Source organism: Oncorhynchus masou, chromosome 29 (assembly GCF_036934945.1).
Source record: "Oncorhynchus masou masou isolate Uvic2021 chromosome 29, UVic_Omas_1.1, whole genome shotgun sequence".
NCBI classification, from domain to species: domain Eukaryota; kingdom Metazoa; phylum Chordata; class Actinopteri; order Salmoniformes; family Salmonidae; genus Oncorhynchus; species Oncorhynchus masou.
The window spans coordinates 41608141-41632679 of record NC_088240.1 but is presented as its reverse complement, the minus strand read 5'-3'; the positions used below and the strand labels follow the sequence as shown (position 1 = coordinate 41632679).

Below are 24539 nucleotides of genomic sequence, written 5' to 3'. Positions count from 1 at the left end.
AGGATCAATTCTTCCATGTTTCAATTAGTTTCAGATATGAAGTATTTATTTACACCTTTTTCTATATGGCGCAATATCAAATTAAAATCAAAACGTATGCACCTCTAGTGATGTTTCCTATAAAGCTACTGTATTTAAATGCTTAGCAGATGAACTCTTCTCTTATTCATCAGGATTTTGCCAAGGATCGGTACGGTGTACCCTCCGATGGTACAGTCCCAGCAGAAACTGGGTCAGTAGTACAGTCAACAACTAACTCCTCTCTTCTTTGTTCCAACATATTATTTACAGAGGATATCCCCATTTTCGACAGCCCCTACTGTTAGGTAATATAGATAACGTGATTATATCGGAGTGACTCAGTGACATGGCGCCAGTAGTGGCAGTAGTAAAGACGGCGTAGATATCAAAGATGATTGTGGCGTGCCATAACTCCCAGATAAATGTGACGGATGGGTTGTCTGCCTGCTCTTTCAGCTCCAATGGCATACAACAAAGTTGCCTTCCCACCTGCATGCTTGTTCACAGGGATGAGGAAAGATGGCGCGAGACAGCCTGCCTTACATGTGGGTGGAATCAAGTTCAACCAAATGGGTGGCTCACTGCCACCGGGGTGCATGTAACGTTAAGCATGCATCAGTGACACAGGGCAAAGTGGAGTTCATTTGTCATAAGACAGAGAATGGGGCGACTTCTACGCAGGGCCGCAGAGTGTTTCTTATTTGTGACTTTCTACTCTCCTTGTAATATGAGTGTCTTTCCATGAATAGGGTGCCTTTTGCGTCCCTTTGATATTTTAAGGAGAAATTGCACACAGATATTGCATTTTAAAAGCCTGTTATATTAAATTAGGTGCCCTTTTTAATATAGACCACATGGATAATTTAATCGATCCATTTTTTTTCTATGAATAACGGCTTGCTAACGTAATCCCTTAATCCCAAAATGTCTTCAAGTTTCACCATTGTAAAGCCCTTGTTATTTTGTTGCTTTGACACTCATTTTAAAGATGATTATTTTATTTACTGTGATTCGTTTACATCTGTCCCTCATTTTAAAGTCACCCTGTTACGTGAACTGAACTCTCGTTTTAATATGGTGAAACTATTCCTTTTTCAAATGTTAAACATTTGAACATCTAATAGTCAAATTATAGTGTAAAACCAGGTGCGCTGGGTCTACTCTTTTTTTTTTTTCCTTCAGTTTTGTGGTGGAAAACTACATTCAATTGCTGCTCCTTGTAGCACACACGTTTCCATTCCCCCTGTCAAGAGGGGATTTATGGCTGTTACTTTATTTGGCACTTAGGCCTACTATAGTAATTTTTTTATTTAACCACTTGAGATGGAAAAACTTGTTTTTTGTGAAGTTGAATATGTGCTTTTTATGACTGACTTTAAAAAACAACAACTAAGTTACACTTCTCAAAGGGCACCGAATTGGTGGAACAACCCATGAGCTTCTTTGTGTGAATGTGTGTGTGGGCAGAAGGGGGAAGGAGGTATATATATGGTCTTTGAAGTTTTCTTGAAAGGCACACTTTTCTTCCCTGTGAGCCAGACAGAGGGTTGGTGCGTGTCCATGAGCTGACACCTGAGAAGGCAGGCCAGCTGATCTGGGTGCGTGCCCGGATTCACACCAGCAGAGCTAAAGGTGAGATTCTCCATCTTTGTCCAGCTCCCAATCACTCATATTTTCCCTTTAGTCCTCAGGACACAGCCAGCCTTCTAATCTAAATGGCTCCGTAACTGAACCTTGGGGTTTACCAAAAAGATTACCAACTGGCCTTGGGCCAAATAATCTCTATTCAGAGAAGAGCTTTGTTTTTTTCAGTCAACTCTCCTCAGGTTGGCAAATATGGAAGGTCAAAAAGCTAAAAGAATTGTGCACAATCTTGGAAAATCACAGTATGGCACCAGACTTGAGGTTTTTACCTTATTTGCTGGTGATGTGGGACATAGGGGATGGGGGTTGTGGAGTGCAATGTTTTTGCTATTATAGATTCATTACACAAGCACATGCAAGTCTCTTTTTGAAAAGTTTGAAAACTCCAACCAAAGCTCAGTTATTTAAATGGAACCTCAAATGTGGGTTAACTTGTTATTTTCCAAACTTGTCAGAGCTTGAGGCTATAATACAATGAACTCATTGAGCCTTGACTAACTGTCGGATTCCATCCAAAATTATTCGAAACATCCAGCACGTACACAACTGTGCTAACAATATGCTAATAAATAAACCATCGTGTTATGATGATATCGTTACGGCTTCCTTCCAGGACAACTTCCGTGTCAAAATCCATTTTCCTCAACCTTCATTCAGCTCCACAGTGAAGGATGTCCTTAAGAGCAGAATAACATCCTGATTTACACTGGGATGAAGTGACTGCTTTTGGGGATTACAGCCCCCCCCCCCCCCCCCCAGCCAATGAACAGAGGACACCACATCAAAGCACTTGGGTGGTGTCTGATGGTAGACAAACCTGGTTTACACAGTCTCAAGGTGTTTGGTTGGGAATAAGCTCTCAGCCTCCTTCCATACACCTTTCTTCAAAGGGTTGTCTGTTCACGGTTCTGACAGTTACCTGGAAATGCTGTGAAAAGCATTTTAATGGGTGAGAAGTGGAATCTTAAACAGGTATGACGTGTTGGCCTGAGAGAGTGACATGGCATTGTATAGAACCACCGTGGCACCTGTTTTGACAAGTGAGTTAGGAGTTGCTAGCCAAAAATGAGAGGGCCCCTGCTGATGCCTATTGTATTGTTGTCATCGTTTTAGGGAAGCAGTGCTTCTTGGTCCTGCGTCAGCAGCAGTTTAACGTGCAGGCCCTGGTCGCCGTGGGGGAGCGTGCCAGCAAGCAGATGGTCAAGTTTGCCGCCAAGTGAGTACAAGACTGAATATCCTGTAGGCCCCCGACAAACAATGGTGGGAAAAGCTGGCTCCTAATGGGCCCAATCCATTTTCACACATTCTGAAGGAATCAATCATTTTTCACCTCATGACAAAAGTGGCCACTTTCAGATGGGATACAGCAGTGTTTAATGGAGCCATTTCTGCCCAGATAAGAGTAAATACAGTAGATCAGATGGGAAGAGCCCGAGCATCATTAATCACTCTTGGGTCCTCCAATTTGGAGTTTTTGGGGGAGCAGAAACACAGAATTACATGTAGAATCCCTATTAATATAATAGGATATCTATGGGTCTGAAAGTTTGTTTACCATTTTTAAAAGTATTAACTTTTAATGTGGCATTAACGTAACCAGTCACGCTGTTTTCATCTGATTGCCATACAATCACTGCAAACTAATAAAACACCCAAAAGTTTATTGAATATTGCCTATCACTTGAAACCTGAATTAAAGCATCCACTGTCGGCGCATTTCAGCCACTCATCTCTGCCTTTGAAAAATGTCACTGTTATCGTCGAACCACACCGCATTCTGAGAGTATTCCACATGATTTCAAGTCCCTTCGCACATGTTTCATGCGGGTGACTTGCGGTAATGATAACTGTAGGCTCTAAATCTATTTTTCTTGACATCTTTATTTTAATTATTGTGACATATTCAACCGGTACAGTGTAGCCCTACTATTTTATTATTTACCTTTCTGGCTTACATGCTGACCAAACCTGACACGATCAGAAAAGATCAGGACAAGCAGGTTGAAATTTCAAAACAAACTTTGAACCAATTATATTAATTGGGGGACAGGTCGAAAAGCATTAAACATGTATGGCAATTTAGCTAGCTAGCTTGCTGTTGCTAGTTATTTTGTCCTGGGATATAAACATTTGGTTGTTATTATGCCTGAAATACACAAGGTCCTCTACTCAGACAATTAATCCACAGATAAAATGGTAAGCCATATTCCTTTCTCGTCATCTCTCCTCCTTCCTCAGGCTTCTTTTTTACTTCTTTGGACTTTATATGGCGGTTGGAAACCAACTTTACGATGCATTACTACAGTCGTGGCCAAAGGTTTTGACACACATATTAATTTTCAAAGTCTGCTGCAAATTGATGGCAATTTGCATATACTCCAGAATATTATGAAGAGTGATCAGATGAATTGCAATTAATAGCAAAATCCCTCTTTGCCATGCAAATTAACTGAATCCCCCAAAAAACATTTCCACCACATTTCAGCCCTGCCACAAAAGGACCAGCTGACATATCAGTGATTCTCTCGTTAACACAGGTACGAGTGTTGACAAGGACAAGGCTGGAGATCACTCTGTCATGCTGATTGAGTTCGAATAACAGACTGGAAGCTTCAAAAGGAGGGTGGTGCTCGGAATCATTGTTCTTCCTCTGTCAACCATTGTTACCTGCAAGGAAACACGTGCCGTCATCATTGCTTTGCACAAAAAGGGCTTCACAGGCAAGGATATTGCTGCCAGTAAGATTACCTATATCAACCATTTATCGGATCATCAAGAACTTCAAGGAGAGTGGTTCAATTGTTGTGAAGAAGGCTTCAGGGCGGCCAAGAAAGTCCAGCAAGTGCCAGGACCGTCTCCTAAAGTTGATTCAGCTGTGGGACCGGGGCACCACCAGTACAGAGCTTACTCAGGAATGACAGCAGGCAAGACTTTTGGAGGATGGCCTGGTGGCAAGAAGGGCAGCAAAGAAGCCACTTCTCTCCATGAAAAACATCAGGGACAGACTGATATTCTGCAAACGGTACAGGGATTGGACTGCTGAGGACTGGGGTAAAGTCATTTTCTCTGAATTACCTTTCTGATTGTTTGGGGCATCCGGAAAAAAGCTTGTCCAGTGAAGACCGGGTGAGCGCTACCAGTCGTGTGTCATGCCAACAGTAAAGCATCCTGAGACCATTCATGTGTGGGGTTGCTTCTCAGCCAAGGGAGTGGGCTCACTCACAATTTGGCCTAAGAACACATCCACGAATAAAGAATGGTACCAACACATCCTCCGAGAGTAACTTCTCCCAACCATCCAGGAACAGTTTGGTGACGAACAATGCCTTTTCCAGCATGATGGAGCACCTTGCCATAAGGCAAAAGTGATAACTAAGTGGCTCGGGGAACAAAACATCGATATTTTGGGTCCATGGCCAGGAAACTCCCCCGACCTTAATCCCACTGAGAACTTGTGGACAAACAAAAGCCCACAAATTATGACAAACTCCAATCATTGATTATGCAAGAATGGCCTGCCATCAGTCAGGATGTGGCCCAGAAGTTAATTGACAGCATGCCAGGGCGGATTGCAGAGATCTTGAACAAGAAGGGTCAACACTGCAAATATTGACTCTTTGCATCAACTTCATGTAGTTGTCTTTTAAACTTGTGAAATGCTTGTAATTATACTTCAGTATTCCATAGTAACATCTGACAAAAATATCTAAAGACACTGAAGCAGCAAACTTTGTGGAAATTAATATTTGTGTCATTCTCAACTTGTGGCCAAGACTGTACAACTGACTGGAGTGTGGACACCAGTTCATCTTTCAATCACCCACATGGGTATATGCTTTTAAAAACCAATGAGGAGATGGGAGAGGCCGGACTTGCAGCTCGTTGAGCGTCACAAATAGGTTCTATTTCTATTTTTGCGCCTGGCCACGCATAATGATTGAATAACACACATGCATAAATTTATTTTGCAACGCTCTGCGCACGTGACACAAGCGGTGGGGTCAGTGTTGCTTTCACCGATGGGTCAGACTCAACTTAGTCTTCTACTGGAGGCCTTTATGAAAAGCATAACAGCATGAGTATACTGCACTTTTCCAGCCAGATTTGTCAAACATGTTCTAATCTCTAAGTTGACATGATTACACTTAATGAATGCCTCTTAAAACCCTTCAATGAAAAACGCTGAATGAAGTATAAATGGAAGGACTCTATAGGCCCAACGCCATTTCTTGTATGATCAGTAGGTCAGTCCAATATGCTTGGAAGGTGGTAACGTCACAAACGTCAAAAAGTTAACATTACTGGAGACGTTTTGGAGACTAATTAACGGTAAATTAGTGAATTGTTCCGCCCCACAGTTAAAATTGATTACAGTTAGTTAGCAATTGCTCCTACACTTTATTGCTAGCTACAGTAGTGCTTCCGTGTCAATAACATGTCTCTAAAAATGACAGTGTCTCCAGTAGTAAAGGCCACATGTTATCTAGGCCAAGGTCACATGGTCAAAACAGTCACCTCATTGACAGGACCCTCTGACCTTGTAAGTTGTGTCAGTGGTTTAACTGCTCACTGTTTCCTCTCAATCCCCGTGTCTGTGATACAATCAAGAGGTTGCTTCAGAGCAGGTGTGCGCTGTAGCAAAACGTTTTGCAACTGTTTTTGTTTTCAATCATTTGTTATTAGACAAATTCAGGTAGGCCCCTCGTAGTTTCTGCCTGTTTAGTTCCTATTACATTTTTTTCTTTCTAGTTTAAGGACAATAATGGTCCCTGTTTGTGCTCTACATCGCTACCACTCATTCACCCGTACCTTCAAACACCCTTCCTCACACTTTGGCTAGATCGAGACTATCAGATCATGTATTTTTTTTTAAATCCTGTGGCTCGATTGCTCCAAAATAATTTTTGTTTTTACTTTGCTTGTGTAAATAGTTGTTTTGATTCAGCACTTTATTGTATTGCAGTTATTGCACACAACCACCAAATCCATGATGAAACGTCTGTCATGAACCAGCTTACATCAAAACACACTCAAGACAAATGTATATTCGGGATGTGTCCCAAATGTCACCCTATTCCCTATAAAGTGCACTGCTTTTGACTCGAGCCCATAGGGAATAGGGTGCCATTTGAGATACAGATCGGGTTGAGGCCTGCAGCTTCTGCAGAGATCTAAACATCCTGCTCCCCAATCTTTTCAATCCACACAATGCATATTGTACTTTTCCCAACTATTAAAAAAATAATAATAATCACAACTATTGGCCTTAAACAGTTAATGAACTCTAGCTGTTGGACATGTTCTATGTTGATTGAATTCTGGGGAAGCTGAGTAAGCTTCTGGGTCACATGGGTCTTTTCGTAATCATCAAGAGGTTAAGCCAGGCCACTGGTGACCTATAGGGAAGAGCGTGTAATGCTTGTGTCACGTATAGTATTTCCACTTCCTCATGCCGAGTTAAATTAGGGTTAGGGTATCCTCTGCACCAAAGTATCTTGGTTAACTTTCTCTTACTAGAACATAATATTACACAATCGATTTCACATATCTTTATATAAGACACAGCCTAGTCAGTTGCCTTGTCTGAGCCAGAACAGACCATAGGATCTCCTGTGGTGTACATCAAGATGACTCACATGTACACCCCATGGACATGACAGTAGTCTAGGTAATCAAGACTTACTTGTATGACTTACTCATATTAGTTGATGGGCAGTGTTCATTGTCCCTGGGCAGGCTGGCCAGGTGTTAGAGGGAGGAGCTTATTAATGTGGGCTTTTTATTTGTCTAGCTGATTCCCCCCCCCACACACACACAGTGTGAAACGTCTGACAGAGGCAGCTGCAGTGGACTGACTGGGTTTACCATTCACAACGCTCCTGTCTCTCATTACTGCTTTTTAATGAGAAGAGGTGAAGGATCACACTGGGCTTGCTCCATCTGGCCCCGTGCTATGTGACAGTTGGTATTGACAGTTCTTCATATTTCTATGAGGCTCTCCTGGGGGTTCCTGGGGACAGTGGGATAGGATAGCAGTGGCCTGCTCTGGTAGTCACTCAGCATGTCTGTCAGAGGGTTGTTTAACCTCGGTCTTATTGTTGTGTGACCACTGGTGTTCTACTGTAGTTCATAGCTGTGATGTTTGGTGTTTGCACGTTGTCGCAATCGGATGATTAAATGAAAAGATAATAAGAATGTCTGACACCATGGAAACCGTGGATCAAAACAACATTATCCTGTGACATTTTGCCTCAGGAGGAGTAGCATCAGGTGAATTTATGTAGCCATCATTTTTGTATTTTGTTTCTTTATATCGTGTATACCAACTGCTCTGACTCCCACTCATTTGACTTCAATTGATCTGTGTAGACTGATAAGGGCTGTGCCTCTTTACCCCCCGTCCCCCCGTCTGCAGCATCAACAAGGAGAGCATTGTGGATGTGGAGGCGGTGGTGAAGAAGGTGGAGCAGACGATCGAGAGCTGCTCTCAGCAGGATGTGGAGTTGCACATTGAGAGGGTAGGTCTGTCTTCTGCTCTGTCTGACCACACCACAGACCGACAGACATGCACACGGAGGGAGGACAGCCGTGAATCAGAGAAGCTACTGGTTCAAAGATATCAGTCTACGACTTCTTTTGACTGCTTTCTCTTTTTGGAATTGTGGTACTTTCCATTCCGCCTAGCAGTTGAACCTGGAAAGTACTGTGAGTTTAGAGCAACTTTCTAACTGTGAATCTAGTTGAACAAATGTCTCCCTTCTAAAGAAAAATCTCACCTTCTTTTCCTGTGTCAGATTTTTGTCGTCAGCCAGGCCGAGCCTCGTCTGCCCCTGCAACTGGAGGATTGCGTGAGGCCGGAAGGAGAGGGGGATGAGGTGAGGATGAGGGCCAGGGCTCTTGGGCCTCGTGCAGGCAGCTCTTCTTAGCTGATAAAAGGTCAAACTAATTTCATCCAGAGAACTTCCTCCGTCCTGATGCTTGGTGAAAAATATGTACACACCCTCAAGGCCTTCCGCTGTTGTTTTTGAATAGTATTGGTTCTATACTGGCATTTATTTGATTGAACCTTTATTTAATTAGGCAAGTCAGTTAAGAACAAATTCTTATTTATAATGACGGCCGACCCCGTTCAAACCCTTACCAGGATGACGCTGGGCCAATTGTGCGCTACTCTATGGGACTCCCAATCACGTGCGGTTGTGATACAGCGTGGAATCGAATCAAGGTCTGTAGTGACGCCTCTAGCACTGAGAGTCAGTGCTATAGACCGCTGCGCCACTAGGGAGCCATGTTGTCAGTCCGTATCTGTATTAAGGGTCTACTCTCCAGTGTAATTCAGAGACAGCTGAAGTGTGTCAGTGTTTATGCAGTAAGCCAACCCCAACGGCAGTTGTGTCTTAAGGTTTTGTCTTTGGGGAAGTCTCTCTGTCTGTCAGTTACAGGAACTACCGTTGGGGAGGAGGCTCTGGACTGGACTCGGTCTGTGTCTCCGTCTTCATGTTCTGATTCAATATGAGCTGGATGTGTGGAGCTTGTTCACAGCTTGTTTTAACGCCACGGAAGCTCCAGTAAAGCCTGACAACCTGTGATGTAACATTTTAGGAGCTTCGGTGCTCTTTTACTGCTTTATTGGATTGTAAATTGGTTGTATTAGTGTATTTAAAAAAAACAACAGGTTAATAAGGTTTAAAAATAGGGGAGGGAATAAACAAACATTAGAACACATAGATCATGTCGCACATTATATTTCAATGTCCTACTGTGTTTTCACACATGTCCAATAGTTTGTTCCCATATACTTCAGATGTGTTTAATACTTTTAAATGTTTTGTAATGTGGTCAAATGATGTTGGCGTTATGTGTTTACTCAGGATGGAAGAGCGACGGTCAACCAGGACACCAGGCTGGACAACCGAGTCATTGATCTCAGGGTAAGTTCTACTACACTATCACACTTCAACCAGTGTTACATTCTTTCCAAAGACATATAATTAATTATTCTAGATTCAAATTGGGTTTGAAGACGCTACATTTGTATCAACAAAATATTGTGATGATGAGATGTAAAATGACCGCATCGTGGTATGTATCCCTTTTTGCAGGCCCGTGAGTTAGCCTGCTGGTAGAATGGAGTATAGAACTGTGCATGGGTTCAAAGGTTTTAGGAGAGGGGTGCTAAACCAGACTCTGCTAGAGGCCTCATTGTTCTGTTCTGAGGCGTACCCACACTAGTGATGTGGCAGCAGGAAAACAAGCCCTACCGCTCGCCTCACCCTGGCTTTGTCACAACACCTGTTTCTACAAAATGTCTCCTTGAGCTTGAGGACTTGGGCCTGTTATCACAACCACACTTAAATGAAGGGTAAACCCATAAACAGGGTTTCACACAGACCGACCCCTATCCCTAGTCAACAATAAAGGGCAACCATAATGAAAAGGCACCTACCAAACAAGAACAGTTTCAGTGAAAATAAAAGGTTTATTTGACAAATAACTTCCCTTTTTTCCACAGTGTACAGGCCAGCCATTTTGTTGAAAATAAGTGGTTGATGCTCTCTAGGGAAATACGGTACTATCCGTTGTGGTGGCGTGTGACCAAAACCACAAGCCATGGGCTGTTAGGCACGATTGTTTTGAGAGCTTGCATGTCAACGAGAGTGACGCACTGAGTTATTTCACTCACTCTCTTTTATACCTCCCGCCCTGGTGTGAGGACATAGAAAGATAACGGACCCCTCCTCCCAACTCACAATAGAGTGTTTATTTTGCACAGGAATTATGTAACTTATTTGTATAAGTCCTTATCTAACCAGGCTTTCATGTCAGTTTGGTTTGCTCACTAGGTATCTGCTTAGCAGTTTTATCTCGTGTTATCCAGAAGTGGCAGTTATTCATCAGAGCAGGAGTTATTTTCCAACCACAGTCAACTATAGGCTACATATCAATTTACCATTTCAACCGGGGCCAGACTGGACCAGAGTCATTGTCTGCAGAGAGTCCGAAAACTCCCGTTCAGGCATTTGGGAATGTTTAGAAGATAGAAATGTGAGCCTTCAGCTTTCAGTGTTCAATCAGGACGCTCAGAGCTTTTTGTATTAAACTCTTTGTGTAGATGACTAAAACCAGAGATGAAACCAGATAGAACTGTTTGAATAAATCCTCAGTAATAACACCAGTCATATTAGGAAATTAGTAATCTGATCAACTGAGAACTAAGTGAGAAGAACACTCCTATTGGCTCTTAGTAGCCTTACAGTCAAAGGGTTTGGGGATTTTGGCTGTTCCTCTGCTCGTTCCCAGACATAATGTGTAATACCCAGCTTTTTGACGTGCCTCATCACGAGTCATTTTGATGACTGGGTTATTTTCTACGCCACTAAGTTGACCTCTGTATACAACTAGAATTAATTGCCAATGTTAGGTTTTGAAAATATGACAAAGAGCTCTATCTCATGTTTATTTTCTAAATGCTTAGATTAATGTGAATTGCACCCTGTCTCCACTCCCTCTTATGAAATGAAAGGTGTCGAGACTGTACAAGGCAAGCTGTGACGCAAGCAGTGTTGTCTGTTCACTCTTTTTTTTTTGGCATTGTGTAATAATGTTCTCTGTGTGGGTCATTATCTACTCCACACGTTTTTTTCAGAGGAACCTTTTCTATATGCTGTACGTCAGTCTTCATATCATAGAAACTGCAACGACTGCATCCCACTTTGAAACTTCAAAGTTTAAAACCAGTGTTCCATTGATTTGCAACCTTTTGAAAAATGAAAGGTGTGTGTGTGGAACCTTCTAGTTTTGTGCCAACATCAAATTGCTCAGTTTTTATTTATGTACATTACCGTTTAAACATTTGGGGTCACTTAGAAATGTCCTTGTTTTTGAAAGAGAAGCTATTTTTTTTGTCCATTTTTAAAAGAACATCAAATTGATCAGAAATAGTGTAGTGTGGGTTCCGTGTTAGTGTTTGCGCTTAGTCCCACTATCATTTGTTTTAAAACAGGACAATGACCCAAAACACAACTCCAGGCTGTTTAAGGGCTATTTGACCAAGAAGGAGAGGAATGGAGTGCTGCATCAGATAACTTGGCCTCCACAATCACGCGAACCTCAACCCAATTGAGATGGTTTGGGATGAGTTGGACCGCAGAGTGAAGGAAAAGCAGCCAAGTGCTCAGCATATGTGGGCTTTACTTGAAAAAGCATTCCAGGTGTAGCTGGTTGAGATAATGCCAAGAGTGTGCAAAGCTGTCATCAATGCAAATGGTGGCTACTTTAAAGAATCTCAAATATATTTTGATTTAACACCCTTTTGGTTACATTCCATCTGTTATTTCATAGTTTTGATGTCTTCACTTTTATTTTACAATGTAAAAAAAAATAAGAAAAACCCTTGAATGAGTAGGTGTGACCAAACAACATTTGACTGGTACTGTATATTTATATCTCCTGCGATTGCATAGAATGCTTCCAGTCCTTCATACTGTACATGTATTATGTTATGTGTCTTGTGTAGCAATCCGTCACCACACATGAAGTTCCCTCTCAGGAAATACAAGTTGACTTTAATTGACTGTACTTTTGTTTTTGTGTGTGTGTGTGTGTGTGTTTCTGCTTGTTTCTCCTCTGGTAGACAACGACCAGCCAGGCCATCTTCCGCCTGCAATCCGGAGTGTGCCAGCTCTTTAGAGACACCCTGACCAACAAGGGCTTTGTGGAGATCCAGACCCCCAAAATCATATCAGGTACCAGCACTGAGCTCATAAAGCAGTGCAGGCTCAACTCTTGACTATCTGGTCATTTGTCCTCTTTGATGAGCTGACTCTCAATTGCACTTCACAAGCGTGAGCACTGTGTGACCATGTGTCACGTTTTGTAGCCATAGAAATGTGTAACACAACAGTGTTGTTTACTACAGTACTTGCTACCACAACCCCAAATGTGCTAGTTTTTTTTTTTTTTTTTTACTGAGCTGTGGTGAAACAAGTGTTGCTTTCACTTCCTCATCTTCGGTAGGAGCCAATGGCATTCAACCCAGCCTGGCATTGACACATTTAAAATTGCCGCCTTTTTGGTGAGAGCAGCTGCGGATCAACAATGTGCGCTAATCTAAAAACCGCATTCACCTCTGCCAACACCCATCACACGTACCCTGTACAAAATGTTCTATGTGACCACCCTTCTGTTAAGGAAAACACATCAGACAATCTACTATATGACAGGAACGTCTAACAAGTGCGTAAATAAGCTAATGGCGCTGTTAGGAAATGGTGTCATCACATAGACGACTTGAAAAAAGGCCGTTCACTACAGACAGATGATATTTGTGCCATGTGTTGCTTCTCTCCTGGGACAGTTGACTAAAAGGTATCTTTCTCCTCTCTAGCTGCCAGTGAGGGCGGGGCGAACGTCTTCACTGTGTCCTACTTCAAAACCAGCGCCTACCTGGCCCAATCTCCCCAGCTCTACAAGCAGATGTGTATCTGTGCTGACTTTGACAAGGTGTTCTGTGTGGGACCAGGTAAGGCAGCACCTTGTGAAGAACCAATGGTCTAGCGGGAATGCTACTAGTCAGGCACGTGTACGCTACTCACCACCGGAGACCGGGGTTCAATCCCTGTGTCCACCCTTACTTATGTGTTCCCTCTGGTCTGTCTCCCCCTTTGTTTCCAACTGTCTGGATAAAGTAAAACAAATAATAATAATAATATTAATCTATATATAATACCACATCTCTTAGCTGTTCACCTATCTCCCCTGTATCCAATAATGGGAATTAATTTGGACTATTGGGTTGAATACATCAGTCACTCTAGTTATGTAGTCAACAACCAAACAGTGGCTTCCACAATATTAAACCTGGGCAGATAACTGCAAACATAACGCATTTCTACACATAGACGGTGTTGTGATAGGGCTCACTTTGAGCAATAGGAAACATAATGTATCTGAGTGACTTGTGCTTGGTCGCACAATGTCTCTTTGTGAGGTAGGTCAACACGGCTAGCACCTGGCCGGATCCACATGTAACCAGAGGAGTATCGACCCCCCCCCCCCCCCCTTGCAGTCTCACATGTCTATTCTGTGTCGCAAATGGTGCACTATTTCCTGGTCAAATGTAGTGCACTATAAAGGGAATGGGGTGCCTCTAGTTTATCTTTGGGGTGATGGATCTAATCGTCACACTGAAATACGACGTCGCTGATACTAACTGAAGATGTTCCCCGTTCCAGTGTTCAGAGCAGAAGATTCCAACACCCACCGTCATCTGACAGAGTTTGTGGGCCTGGATATTGAGTTAGCGTTCAACTACCACTACCACGAAGTGATCGAGTCCATCACCGACACCATGGTTCAGATCTTTAAAGGACTCCGAGACAAGTAAGCTGGGATTCACTTTGAACCCATGTTTGTGAATAAAGTTAGTTATTCTGGTTTAAACTTTCGAGGGCCTATTTCAGGGCTGTAACTGAGCAAGTGGATGAGCCCCATATTGAGTAAATGCGTGCCTCCACCGCCATCTCCTGGTATGAAAGGGCATTGCATCTGTGATGAGGGAGCAGATGGTATTTGGGTAATCTCTCGTGGACATACTACTTAAACATAAATTGTGCCGTAGATCTGTCATGATACAACGGGATGCGTGAGATAGCGAGCAGCTTTCATTCTGGCGCTTTGGGCAATTCTCGATTTCGCAGGTGTTAGCATCTTTTGAATTTCGGAAGGGGAGGGGACATTTGGCTCATAGACTTGCCAGTAATTTACAAAGAGAGAGGGTGGAGTGCTTCGTTCCAGTTCCGATCCAGTCTCTTAACACGTATGGACCCAGAACTTAATCCAGTATCCGACCAATTATGCAAGACTTTAGTTCTTGGTTAACCAAGATTAGTATTTGAGTGACACAGTTGTGTGTGCCTGTGTGTTTTAAGGGAAGGTTTTCCTTTTAACAATAGAGGCACTTATCAACTTCTACTGTCCTCCAAGAGTTGCTGAATTACCTTTTTTGTATGTGGTGTGTGTGTGTCGGCCAGGTTCCAGACAGAGATCCAGACGGTGGGGAAGCAGTACCCCAGCGAGCCATTCAAGTTCCTGGAGCCCACTCTTAGGCTGGAGTACTCGGAAGGCGTGGCCATGCTCCGGGAAGCCGGGGTGGAGATGGGAGATGAGGAGGACCTCAGGTCAGTAGCAGGTCAACATAAGACATTAAAATGGGTCGGCAAGTAGCACAGCGGCTAAGAGCATTGGGCCAGTAACCGAACGGTTGCTGGTTCGAATCCCAGAGCCGACCAGGTGAAAAATCTGACAATGTGCCTGCCCTTAAACAAGGCACTTAACCGTAATTGCTCCTGTAAGTCGCTCTGGATAAGAGCGTCTGCTTCATGACTAAAATGTAAAGAGCAAATAAAGACAGTTTTTCTACTGAAAATAACAATTTTTTCAAAACGTTTTTCATAGCACTCCCAATGAGAAGTTGCTTGGTCGTCTGGTGAAAGAAAAAGTATGTTACATTCAGTTTCTTTGGGATGTCAACAGATTTTATGTTACTCTAGATGGTACGTGCTGAGCATTTTAGGCTTCCAAAGTAGACTAACGCACCTCTTTATCGCCTTTCTGTTAGTATGACACTGACTTCTACGTGCTGGACAAGTACCCCCTGGCAGTGAGGCCCTTCTACACCATGCCTGACCCCAACGACAAAGTATGCAAGTCACTAAACACAGACATACACACACCACACTTCAACAGGTCGATGATGACACCATTGTGACAGGACATTGGCAGTGTTATACCAGAGGTGTAACTGACTTGACTGATGTTTCCTCCCAGAAATACTCCAACTCCTATGACATGTTCATGAGAGGAGAGGAGATCCTCTCTGGAGCCCAGAGGATCCACGATGCCCAGCTGCTCACTGAGAGGGCCATGCACCACAACATTGGTAATGAAACAACTCTCGCCTTGTTATTCAGGGCAGCCATATTGATCAATCAGTAACTCAAGCTTCTTTTCTTCTCTTCAGCGATTGCTAGAGAATCTGCATATTATTACTATGTTACGAATACACTGGTGCTAATATGTAAAGTGGTGATGCTAGTATCAAATATTACAATGATTTGTGTTGCTGCAGACCTGGAGAAGATCAAGTCCTATATTGACTCCTTCCGATACGGAGCTCCCCCACATGGAGGTGGTGGCATTGGTAAGAAATAAAATACTGACTCTAAACCTTGGCCCATACCCTCTCCATAAGAAATCCATTGTACATCTATTCTAAATATACTCAGCATGAAAGATGTTGTCAAGGTACTCCAAATATACCCATTGTAAGTTTACTCCGCATGAAAGATATGGTCAAGGTACTCTAAATCTATTCATTGGAGGTGCACTGTAATGCTGATATGTGAGTTGTTTCCCTCAGGACTTGAGAGAGTCTGCATGCTCTACCTGGGTCTTCACAATGTCCGCCAGACCTCCATGTTCCCCCGTGATCCCAAACGCCTGACCCCCTGAGCGGCCATCGATCGCCATTGGAAAGATGGAGGACATGGGGAAACTACAATTTAATCTCCAACACACCAGACAGAGGAGACATGAGTGGCACAATACTGAAGTGCCACTGTGATTAACAAGAGAATAATAGATAACCAAGCCAGGCTACTACAGTTACCAGTATTCAGAAATATAAGGGATAAATAATTTGAAGACATAGAAGTGGAATATGATTTAGAGATGTAATAACTTAGGCTTAGCTCGGTGCTTGTCTGTTTCTGCTGTCTTGCCATGTTTGGCTTGACAATGATAATGGAGTAGGCAAACGTACAAACAGTTTCCAGGCTTCCCTAGGCTTACCAATGGGGATAATAAACCTGTGTTTTATGTCTAACACTTTATCAACTTTGATACCAGTCTTTGTCAGAGTACAGAGATATGAATAATAAATAGTCTTGGTCTGGTGACATAATTTTTAATTATTGCAGCTGTTTTTAAAGTAATTGGAGGGGAAAGTAAATAAAAGTACTTCCAAAAGCTTGTTTCGCTTTCCATCTTTGCTCTCTTTTTTTCAAAAAGACAATCCTTAGTTTCGGGGGCATACAATCTGTATTGGGTTACTGGAGCCCCTCGGATATATGATATCTCGATCGCTCAAGGAGGAGCCACTAACCAAGCCATTGAAAACAATGGAGTGGAAACAACCCCTATCATATTCTACACGTTCTTTGCTATGTGCTAAGGAGCTTGCCTTGTTCATCACTATAAGCCCCGTCACTTGAGAAACATTCACGTAGAAGTCTTTTGATTACCTTTCAGGAGGAATGCGGTCATGTTTGTTACATTTTGAAATTGGTGGACATGAAGTGCTTTTTGTAAGGAAAAGAACCATAGTGAACTGGCACCTGAAAGGAATAGTGTATGAAATCAACTCATAATTGGAAAAGTTCACACTAATAATCTGTATGAGAGAACATGCCTTTTTCATGACTTCCCATCTCTATGCCATCCAGATTCAGTTGGGTTGAAAAAGTCCCCATGCAATAATTGCTTTCTCACAGAAAAACTGCATGACAAACAGAACCTTCTGAGATATTGTCTTTAATTATTGGTTCTGATAATCAGAATGTATATCAAGAAAAGTAAACTTTTCTACAGTTATCACATATACAATTGAGGAAAATGGAAGCGATGTTATAATAAACTGGGTGGTTCGAGTGCTGATTGGCTGACAGACGTATGCTATGGGTGTGACAACACATTTTTACTGCTCTAATTACATCGGTAACAAGTTTATAATAGAAATAAGGCACCTTGGTGGTTTATATATGGCCAACATACCACGGCTAAGGGCTCTGTCCAGGCACTCTGCGTTGCATCACGCTAAGAACAGCCCTTCGCCGTGGTATATTGGCCATATACCACACCCCCTCTGGCCTTGTTGCTGAACTGTATCACCACCAATGGATGCATACAGAGACAGTTTGAGCCATTTTGACAATGAATTCATTAGGTTTCACATTTTTACGGTTTAAGGAAAAAGGCAACACGAGGACAAGAAATGTATTTTAAACATATATAGGTCAAATCAAATGCGATTCAGACAATCATGTATGCATATTGCATTAATAACTTACCAACATCCATTCTGGGAATAAGTAAATATACAACGATCTTAATTGAAAGTTTGCAGCACTCTCATAGGGTTATGTTAATGGAATTACAAGAAGAAACAAACTATAATTTACAGTCCTGTATGAGCAGCAACAGTTTGAGGTGAAAAAATACAATATAAGTAGGATCCATCCACACTAGGTCATATGTCATCCTCCTGCCTTTAATCTGTGGAAGCCCCAACTAGTTGCAGGAGGAAAATGAAGATCTGGACAATGTCAACATAAAGTGAAAGTGCTCCAAAAACATACTCCTCTGGGCTGATGGAAAGCTTGCGGTTTCCGATGAGAAGCTGGGTGTTGTATGCTAAAAACTACAAAATAAAAATGGTTAATTTCATTCACACAGGTTGATTCAAGAGAAATGAATAAAGTCACCATTCTATTCCCTTTGATATACTGAGGCTTTTCAAGAAAACAAAAACTCACCAGGGTGTAAATGACAGCTCCAATTGCAGCATAGAGCATATGAAGCCATGGGACCTGTGAGTGGAAGAAAACACAGGACATTTTGTATGTATAGGCCTTCATTTCTCAGATTTGTGCAAATAGAAACAAAGTGCAGTAAAATGTGAAAAAATGCATTAAAGAAGTTCAACTTTTGACCAAACTGAGGCACTTACATATTTAAAGGATAGTACGATGGCTGTAATGATCCCAGTAACCAAGACTACGATGGCAAGAATACTGAAAAGTCCCCCACAAGATGTAAAATCCACCTGTCATAAGCATAGACATACAATTGAAGACGGATGTTTACATACACCTTAGCCAAATACATTTAAACTCAGTTTCACAATTCCTGACATTCAATCCACCACTTAATTTTAAGAATGTGAAATGTCAGAATAATAGTAAAGTGATTTATTTCAGCTTTTATTTCTTTCATCACATTCCCAGTGGATCAGAAGTTTGCATACTCTCAATTAGTATTTGGTAGCATTTCCTTTAAATTGTTTAACTTGTGTTAAACGTTTCGGGTAGTCTTCTACAGCTTCTCACAATAAGTTGGGTAAGTTTTGGCCCATTCCTGCTGACAGAGCTGGTGTAACTGAATCAGGTATGTAGGCCTCCTTGCTCATACACAATTTTTAATTTCTGCCCACACGTTTTCTATAGGATTGAGGTCAGGGTTTTGTGATGGCCACTCCAATACCTTGACTTTGTTGTCCTTAAGCCATTTTGCCACAACTTCGGTAGTATGCTTGGGGTCATTGTCCATTTGGAAGACCCATTTGCAAGCAAGCTTCAACTTCCTGATGTCCTGAGATGTTGCTTCAATATATCCACATGATTTTCAATGATGTCAATTAGCCAATCAGAAGCTTCTAAAGCCATGACATCATTTTCTGGAATCCAAGTTGCTTAAAGGCACAGTCAACTTCGTGTTTGTAAAATTCTGACCCACTGGAATTGTGATACAGTGAATTATAAGTTAATTAATCTGTCTGTAAACAATCATTGGAAAAATTACTTGTGTCATGCACAAAGAAGATGTCCTAACCGACTTGCCAAAACTAGTTTGTTAACAAGAAATTTGTGGAGTGGTTGAAAAAACAATTTTTAATGACTCCAACTTAAGTGTATGTAATCTTCTGACTTCAACTGTACATGTTCTTCACAACATTGGTCAAACGACAATCATTAAGGTACTCAATAGTTGGAATGTTTCATAGAATATCACATGAATGGGGATTTTTTAAATTGTATTTAATCTTTATTTAACTTGGCAAGTCAGTTAAAAACAAATTCTTATTTACAATGATGGCCTACCAGGGAACAGTGGGTTAACTGCCAGATTTTTACCTTGTCAGCTTGGGGATTGTCAGCTTGGGGATTTTTACCTTGTCAGCTTGGGGCCAGTAACCTTTCGGTTACTGGCCCAATGCTCTAACCACTAGGCTACTTGCCGCCCCAATAACTTCATATGAAAGGTCTACAAAAATGAACAACCATGGAATGTGCACAATAAACCCAGGGAATCAATGTATGCTATTTATTTAGACAATCGATTACATAAGGAGGAATTGCACAAGATCTTACCCAAAATGTCATGAATATTTAAAAGACAGTCGCCCATTGTAATCCTAGACAAGAGTCATTTGATACTGACAACAAAGACACTCTCACAAGCTACAGGCTGTGGGTTCTAAAGAGGCAGTTTTTTATACACGTACCTTAGTTTGAAAGCAGAAGATGGTGACAATTATGCACACTATTGCTGTTATTCCAATGGTCAGAAACACTGCTTTTGTGTCATAGTAACTGCAAGAAATACAAAGTAGATTGAGTCACAAAACAAATATTACTACTTCACCTTACATTAGTATTTGTAGTAGTATTATGTAAAAGAAAAGAAAAAAAAAAATTCTATAGCAAACCTTGATATTGTTCCAGTCATGTAGGACATGGCCAGTGTCTAGAATATGACATATAAAACAATACAATCATAACATATTTATACTGTAGATGTAAAGTCAGCAAAAAAAAGAAATGTCCTCTCACTGTCAACTGCATTTATTTTCAGCAAACTGAATATGTGCAAATATCTGTATGAACAAAAGATTCAACAGCTGAGACAAACGGAACAAGTTCCAAGGCATGTGACTAACAGAAATTGAATAATGTGTCCCTGAACAAAAGGGGAGGGGGGGGGGTCAAAATCAAAAGTAACAGTCAGTATCTGGTGTGGCCACCAGCTACATTAAGTACTGCAGTGCATCTCCTCCTCATGGACTGCACCAGATATGCCAGTTCTTGCTGTGAGATGTTACCCCACTCTTCCACCAAGGCACCGGCAAGTTCCCGGACATTTCTGGGAATGGCCCTAGCTCTCACCCTCCGATCCAACAGGTCCCAAAAGTGCTCAATGGGATTGAGATCTGGGCTCTTCGCTGGCCATGGCAGAAGGCTGACATTCCTGTCTTGCAGGAAATCAGCCATACTGCTTGTTCTGTGCGTGGTGGCATTGTCATGCTGGAGGGCCATGTCAGGATGAGCCTGCAGGAAGGGTACCACATGAGGGAGGAGGATGTCTTCCTTGTAACACACAGCGTTGAGATTGCCTGCAATGACAACAAGCTCAGTCCGATGATGCTGTGACACACCGCCCCAGACCATGACGGACCCTCCACCTCCAAATCGATCCCGCTCCAGAGAACAGTTCTCGGTGTGACGCTCATTCCTTCGATGATAAAAACGAATCCAACCATCAACCCCGGTGAGACAAAACCGTGACTCGTCAGTGAAGTGCACTTTTTGCCAGTCCTGTCTGGTCCAGCAATGGTGGGTTTGTGCCCATAGGCGACGTTGTTGCCGGTGATGTCTGGTGAGGACCTGCCTTACAACGGGCCTACAAGCCCTCAGTCCAGCCTCTCTCATCCTTTTGTGGACAATCTGAGCACAGATGGAGGGATTGTGCATTCCCGGTGTAACTCGGGCAGTTGTTGTTGCCATGCTGTACCTGTCCTGCAGGTGTGATGTTCGGATGTTCCGATCCTGTGTAGGTGTTGCTGTGGTCTGCCATGGCGAGGACGATCAGCTGTCCGTCCTGTCTCCCTGTAGCAAAGTCTTAGGCGTCTCACAGTACGGACATTGCAATTTATTGCCCTGGCCACATCTGCAGTCCTCATGCCTCCTTGCAGCATGCCTAAGGCACGTTCACGCAGATGAGCAGCGACCCTGGGCATCTTTCTTTTGATGTTTTTCAGAGTCAGTAGAAAGGCCTCTTTAGGGGTCCTAGGTTTTCATAACTGTGACCTTAATTGCCTACCGTCTGTAAGCTGTTAGTGTCTTAGCGACCGTTCCACAGGTGCAAGTTCATTAGTTGCTTATGGTTCATTGAACAAGCATGGGAAACAGTGATTAAACCCTTTACAATGAAGATCTGTGAAGTTATTTGGATTTCTAAGAATTATCTGTGAAAGACGGGGTCCTGAAAAAGGGGCGTTTCTTTTTTTTGCTGAGTTTAGTTCCATTATGTGTTAAGACATGATATAGAGATGATTTTTTGCAAGCGTTACTTACAAAAATGGCCAGCAGCACAAAGTTCCAAGGAAAGCGTCTCCTAAACAAAGATGATTAATATCAAAAGATAAATGTCATTATCTGTTGTTTAACGGTGTACTGTTGTTTGCAGAGTATAAAGAGGACATGGATAATCTTACCTTGGCCCTTCGCAGCAGACAAGAATGCAATAAGTGACTAAATAAACAGCGCTGGAAGACAAAGATGCCATTAGTATGATAGGTCAAAAATATTGCTTGTGTTTTATTATAATATCTAATTCAGAAATAATGAATGAGTAATACATGTAGTACGGAACCTTAATGGAATATGAAGTACTTACAATGATGTCCAATACACGGCTGGGTTCCTAATGACAAACGCACGTACTTCCTCACTGTAATATAGATAAAATGCTAAAAACGTTAGCATTGCACAAACAGAAAACTAAAACAGAAAAGAGCTCACATTGATATTGCATGGTAAGACAGAGATAATACAATGTCACACTGTTGACACTTACACAAATGTAAACACAGCCACAATTGATACAGTGACGATGAGCTGAGCAGCCAATATTAAGTACACCTGTCCCAACACAAAAAAGGGTGAATTCTGTCATGATCACAGCCAGTAGAAGTGGACTGAGTGTTTAGGAAGTCGTTGTGTAAAAGGTATAAGATCCCATACTTTTCGGATGAATGCATGTCGAATAGAAATGCTTTCCCATGCTGTAGAATATGCAAATTCATCGTCTTCCACTGCATTAAAGAAAGACACAAAGTCAATAATTGCCAAGTAAAACTATTTTGACAAACTTCGGATATTAACAGTATATCTTTTTTTAATATGTAATATATTATACTGTACAGTAAAATAGCTTCAGAACCTGGGTTGGAGGTGGGCATTCCTAGAGGAATGGAATAAGGCATCCCAGAAGGAGGGTAGCCCAGAGGGTACCCTGCTTGTCCTGGGTATTGAGCTGAGGACTGAGCAGGGTATGGTCCATATGCTGGTGGGGGCTGTGGGTAGTTCCCATGCCGGGGCCTGGGGCCATGTAGTGCATCTTCATAGGCTGGAGGGAAATCCGACTTTGACATTATGACATGCGATATGGGCACCTTATAAGACAGAGGGGGTAAGAGGGAAACATTATGCCGCGTTCAAAACAACTGCGAACTATCTCCGAATTCAGTGCGTTCAAAACAACTGGGGTGAGGAAGAGCTCAGACTGGGAAAAATCGCTTTGAACGGTGATCCAACTCAGAAAGATTTGACCTTGTCCCCCCCTTTTTGCTAAATGCTATATGTCCGTCTCACTCAGAGAAATAGGTAGTAGCCTCGTGCTAGATTTTGCACAGCCCAATGTAACAAATAACAAAAACAATGTATAAAGAACTGTACAGATGATACATTTGTGACATGACATCAATATTAAAAAATAAAAATGTTGTCAATATTGTATACAGTAATATCTGTATGTAAAACATTTACATTTTAGTCATTTAGCAGATGCTCTCCCAGAGCGACTTACAGTAAGTGCATTCATCTTAAGATAGCTAGGTAAGACAAACATACATCACAGTCAAATGTACAGGATAAGAACATTTCATTCCAGCTAAACTATGGATAGGCCTCTATTGTGCAAAAAAACACAGGCTCATACACATCTAAAATCTATGAATGAAAAATCTGAGAACAGTAATATATTACATACACATGAAGGTACCCATAAGCAATCATTTCTGAAGAAAAAACGCAAATGTAAAAAAGAAATTGGGGGGTATTGCGTTTTGGAAATACACTATGACTTGCAGGGTATTTAAGGTTTAACATATACAGTCTCAGTAACTTCAGATAGGGACTCCTGCATGATTCAGATGACATGTTTGATGTTAATGATGACATCACATTTACCACAAATACCCCGCAGACCACACTGTCTAGCATGACAAGCCTTCTAGCATGAACTGTATAGAGGCGTATAACACCATAATACTCGTACAAAATAGCCATCCAGATTGTTATAACAAAGTCTGAATTAAATTTCATAACGTAGTTTCGACTAAAACTTAGCAGAAACATAAAGACGCATGTATACTCACAAAGTGGATTCTGATAATATATCGATCTGCGATGTTAAACACCTAACGGTTAAATGGTTTGATCATTTAGCTTGGTCAAGTCTGGGACACTGTTCCTGCGTCGCCTACATTTCACGGAGTTGTAATGAGATCCTTACCCAACATGCCCCCCCCCTCCCGGCTGATGCATACATTTGTAAGAAAAAAAATTGTGGTTATTTTTGTTTTGTTCCAAATGAACAATTATTACAATTTTAAGGTATGTCATTAAAACCATTATTTATTCACCTTTATTAAGACAATATTTTGAGACCATTTGCTGGAGAAATGATTTTAATACCTATCCGAATAACGCAGGATTACTAGATACATTCCAATAGGCACGACCAAATAGCAACATTTCCGCTGAAGTTACACTGTAACAATGTGTCAACAATGTTTCATAGTTCGATATTAGTTCACATGTCATACTTAGTAGGTGTCACTAGGCATCGCTGTTTGGAAACAAAGTGCGACACAGGCCCAATTCCTACTCTCATGTTTTAAAGGAAAACAACGTACACATTATGGCCAAAGTTCCACTGTGTTCTATTAACAGGTAGTCTTGTAAACATCACAATAT

At 41.8% G+C, this 24539-nt stretch overlaps 2 protein-coding genes across 3 annotated transcripts in view; one reads left to right on the top strand and one right to left on the bottom strand.

Moving 5' to 3' along the window:
• LOC135519716 (aspartate--tRNA ligase, cytoplasmic-like) overlaps positions 1-16695 on the top strand; it is a 31859-nt gene extending 15164 nt beyond the window's left edge. Inside the window, 16 exon segments of the mRNA XM_064944946.1 lie at positions 174-206; positions 208-232; positions 1561-1653; positions 2779-2881; positions 8081-8183; positions 8460-8540; positions 9537-9596; positions 12299-12410; positions 13052-13186; positions 13899-14046; positions 14697-14843; positions 15121-15163; positions 15284-15364; positions 15493-15604; positions 15794-15865; positions 16085-16695. Coding sequence (XP_064801018.1) covers positions 174-206; positions 208-232; positions 1561-1653; positions 2779-2881; positions 8081-8183; positions 8460-8540; positions 9537-9596; positions 12299-12410; positions 13052-13186; positions 13899-14046; positions 14697-14843; positions 15121-15163; positions 15284-15364; positions 15493-15604; positions 15794-15865; positions 16085-16176 — 1440 coding nt within the window. The 3' untranslated portion in view covers positions 16177-16695.
• Positions 16696-17245: 550 nt separating this feature from the next.
• On the bottom strand, positions 17246-24070 carry tmbim1a (transmembrane BAX inhibitor motif containing 1a). Of its 2 annotated transcripts, none has more exons than XM_064944943.1 (12): positions 23939-24070; positions 22723-22954; positions 22524-22594; positions 22357-22421; positions 22177-22230; positions 21995-22045; positions 21855-21894; positions 20210-20247; positions 20006-20093; positions 18452-18547; positions 18258-18311; positions 17246-18142 (listed from the first exon to the last, which is right to left on the bottom strand). In XM_064944943.1, the coding sequence occupies exons 2-12, from the start codon at positions 22931-22933 to the stop codon at positions 17993-17995; spliced, it is 918 nt and encodes a 305-aa protein (XP_064801015.1). In that variant the 5' UTR covers positions 22934-22954; positions 23939-24070; the 3' UTR covers positions 17246-17992. The 2 variants fall into 2 exon arrangements, with proteins under 2 accessions (XP_064801015.1, XP_064801016.1); XM_064944944.1 differs by having other exon boundaries at positions 22723-22908.
• Positions 24071-24539: the final 469 nt, after the last annotated feature.

Bases quoted from the DNA above. Each gene is read 5' to 3' on its own strand.
- tmbim1a (XM_064944943.1), bottom strand. From the start codon at position 22,933: ATGTCAAAGTCGGATTTCCCTCCAGCCTATGAAGATGCACTACATGGC. The intron at 22,046-22,176 runs GTAAGTACTTCA...TTTGTCTTCCAG, and splicing joins GCCGTGTATTGGACATCATT to CGCTGTTTATTTAGTCACTT. The intron at 18,548-20,005 runs GTACGTGTATAA...TGCTTATGACAG, and splicing joins TCTTCTGCTTTCAAACTAAG to GTGGATTTTACATCTTGTGG.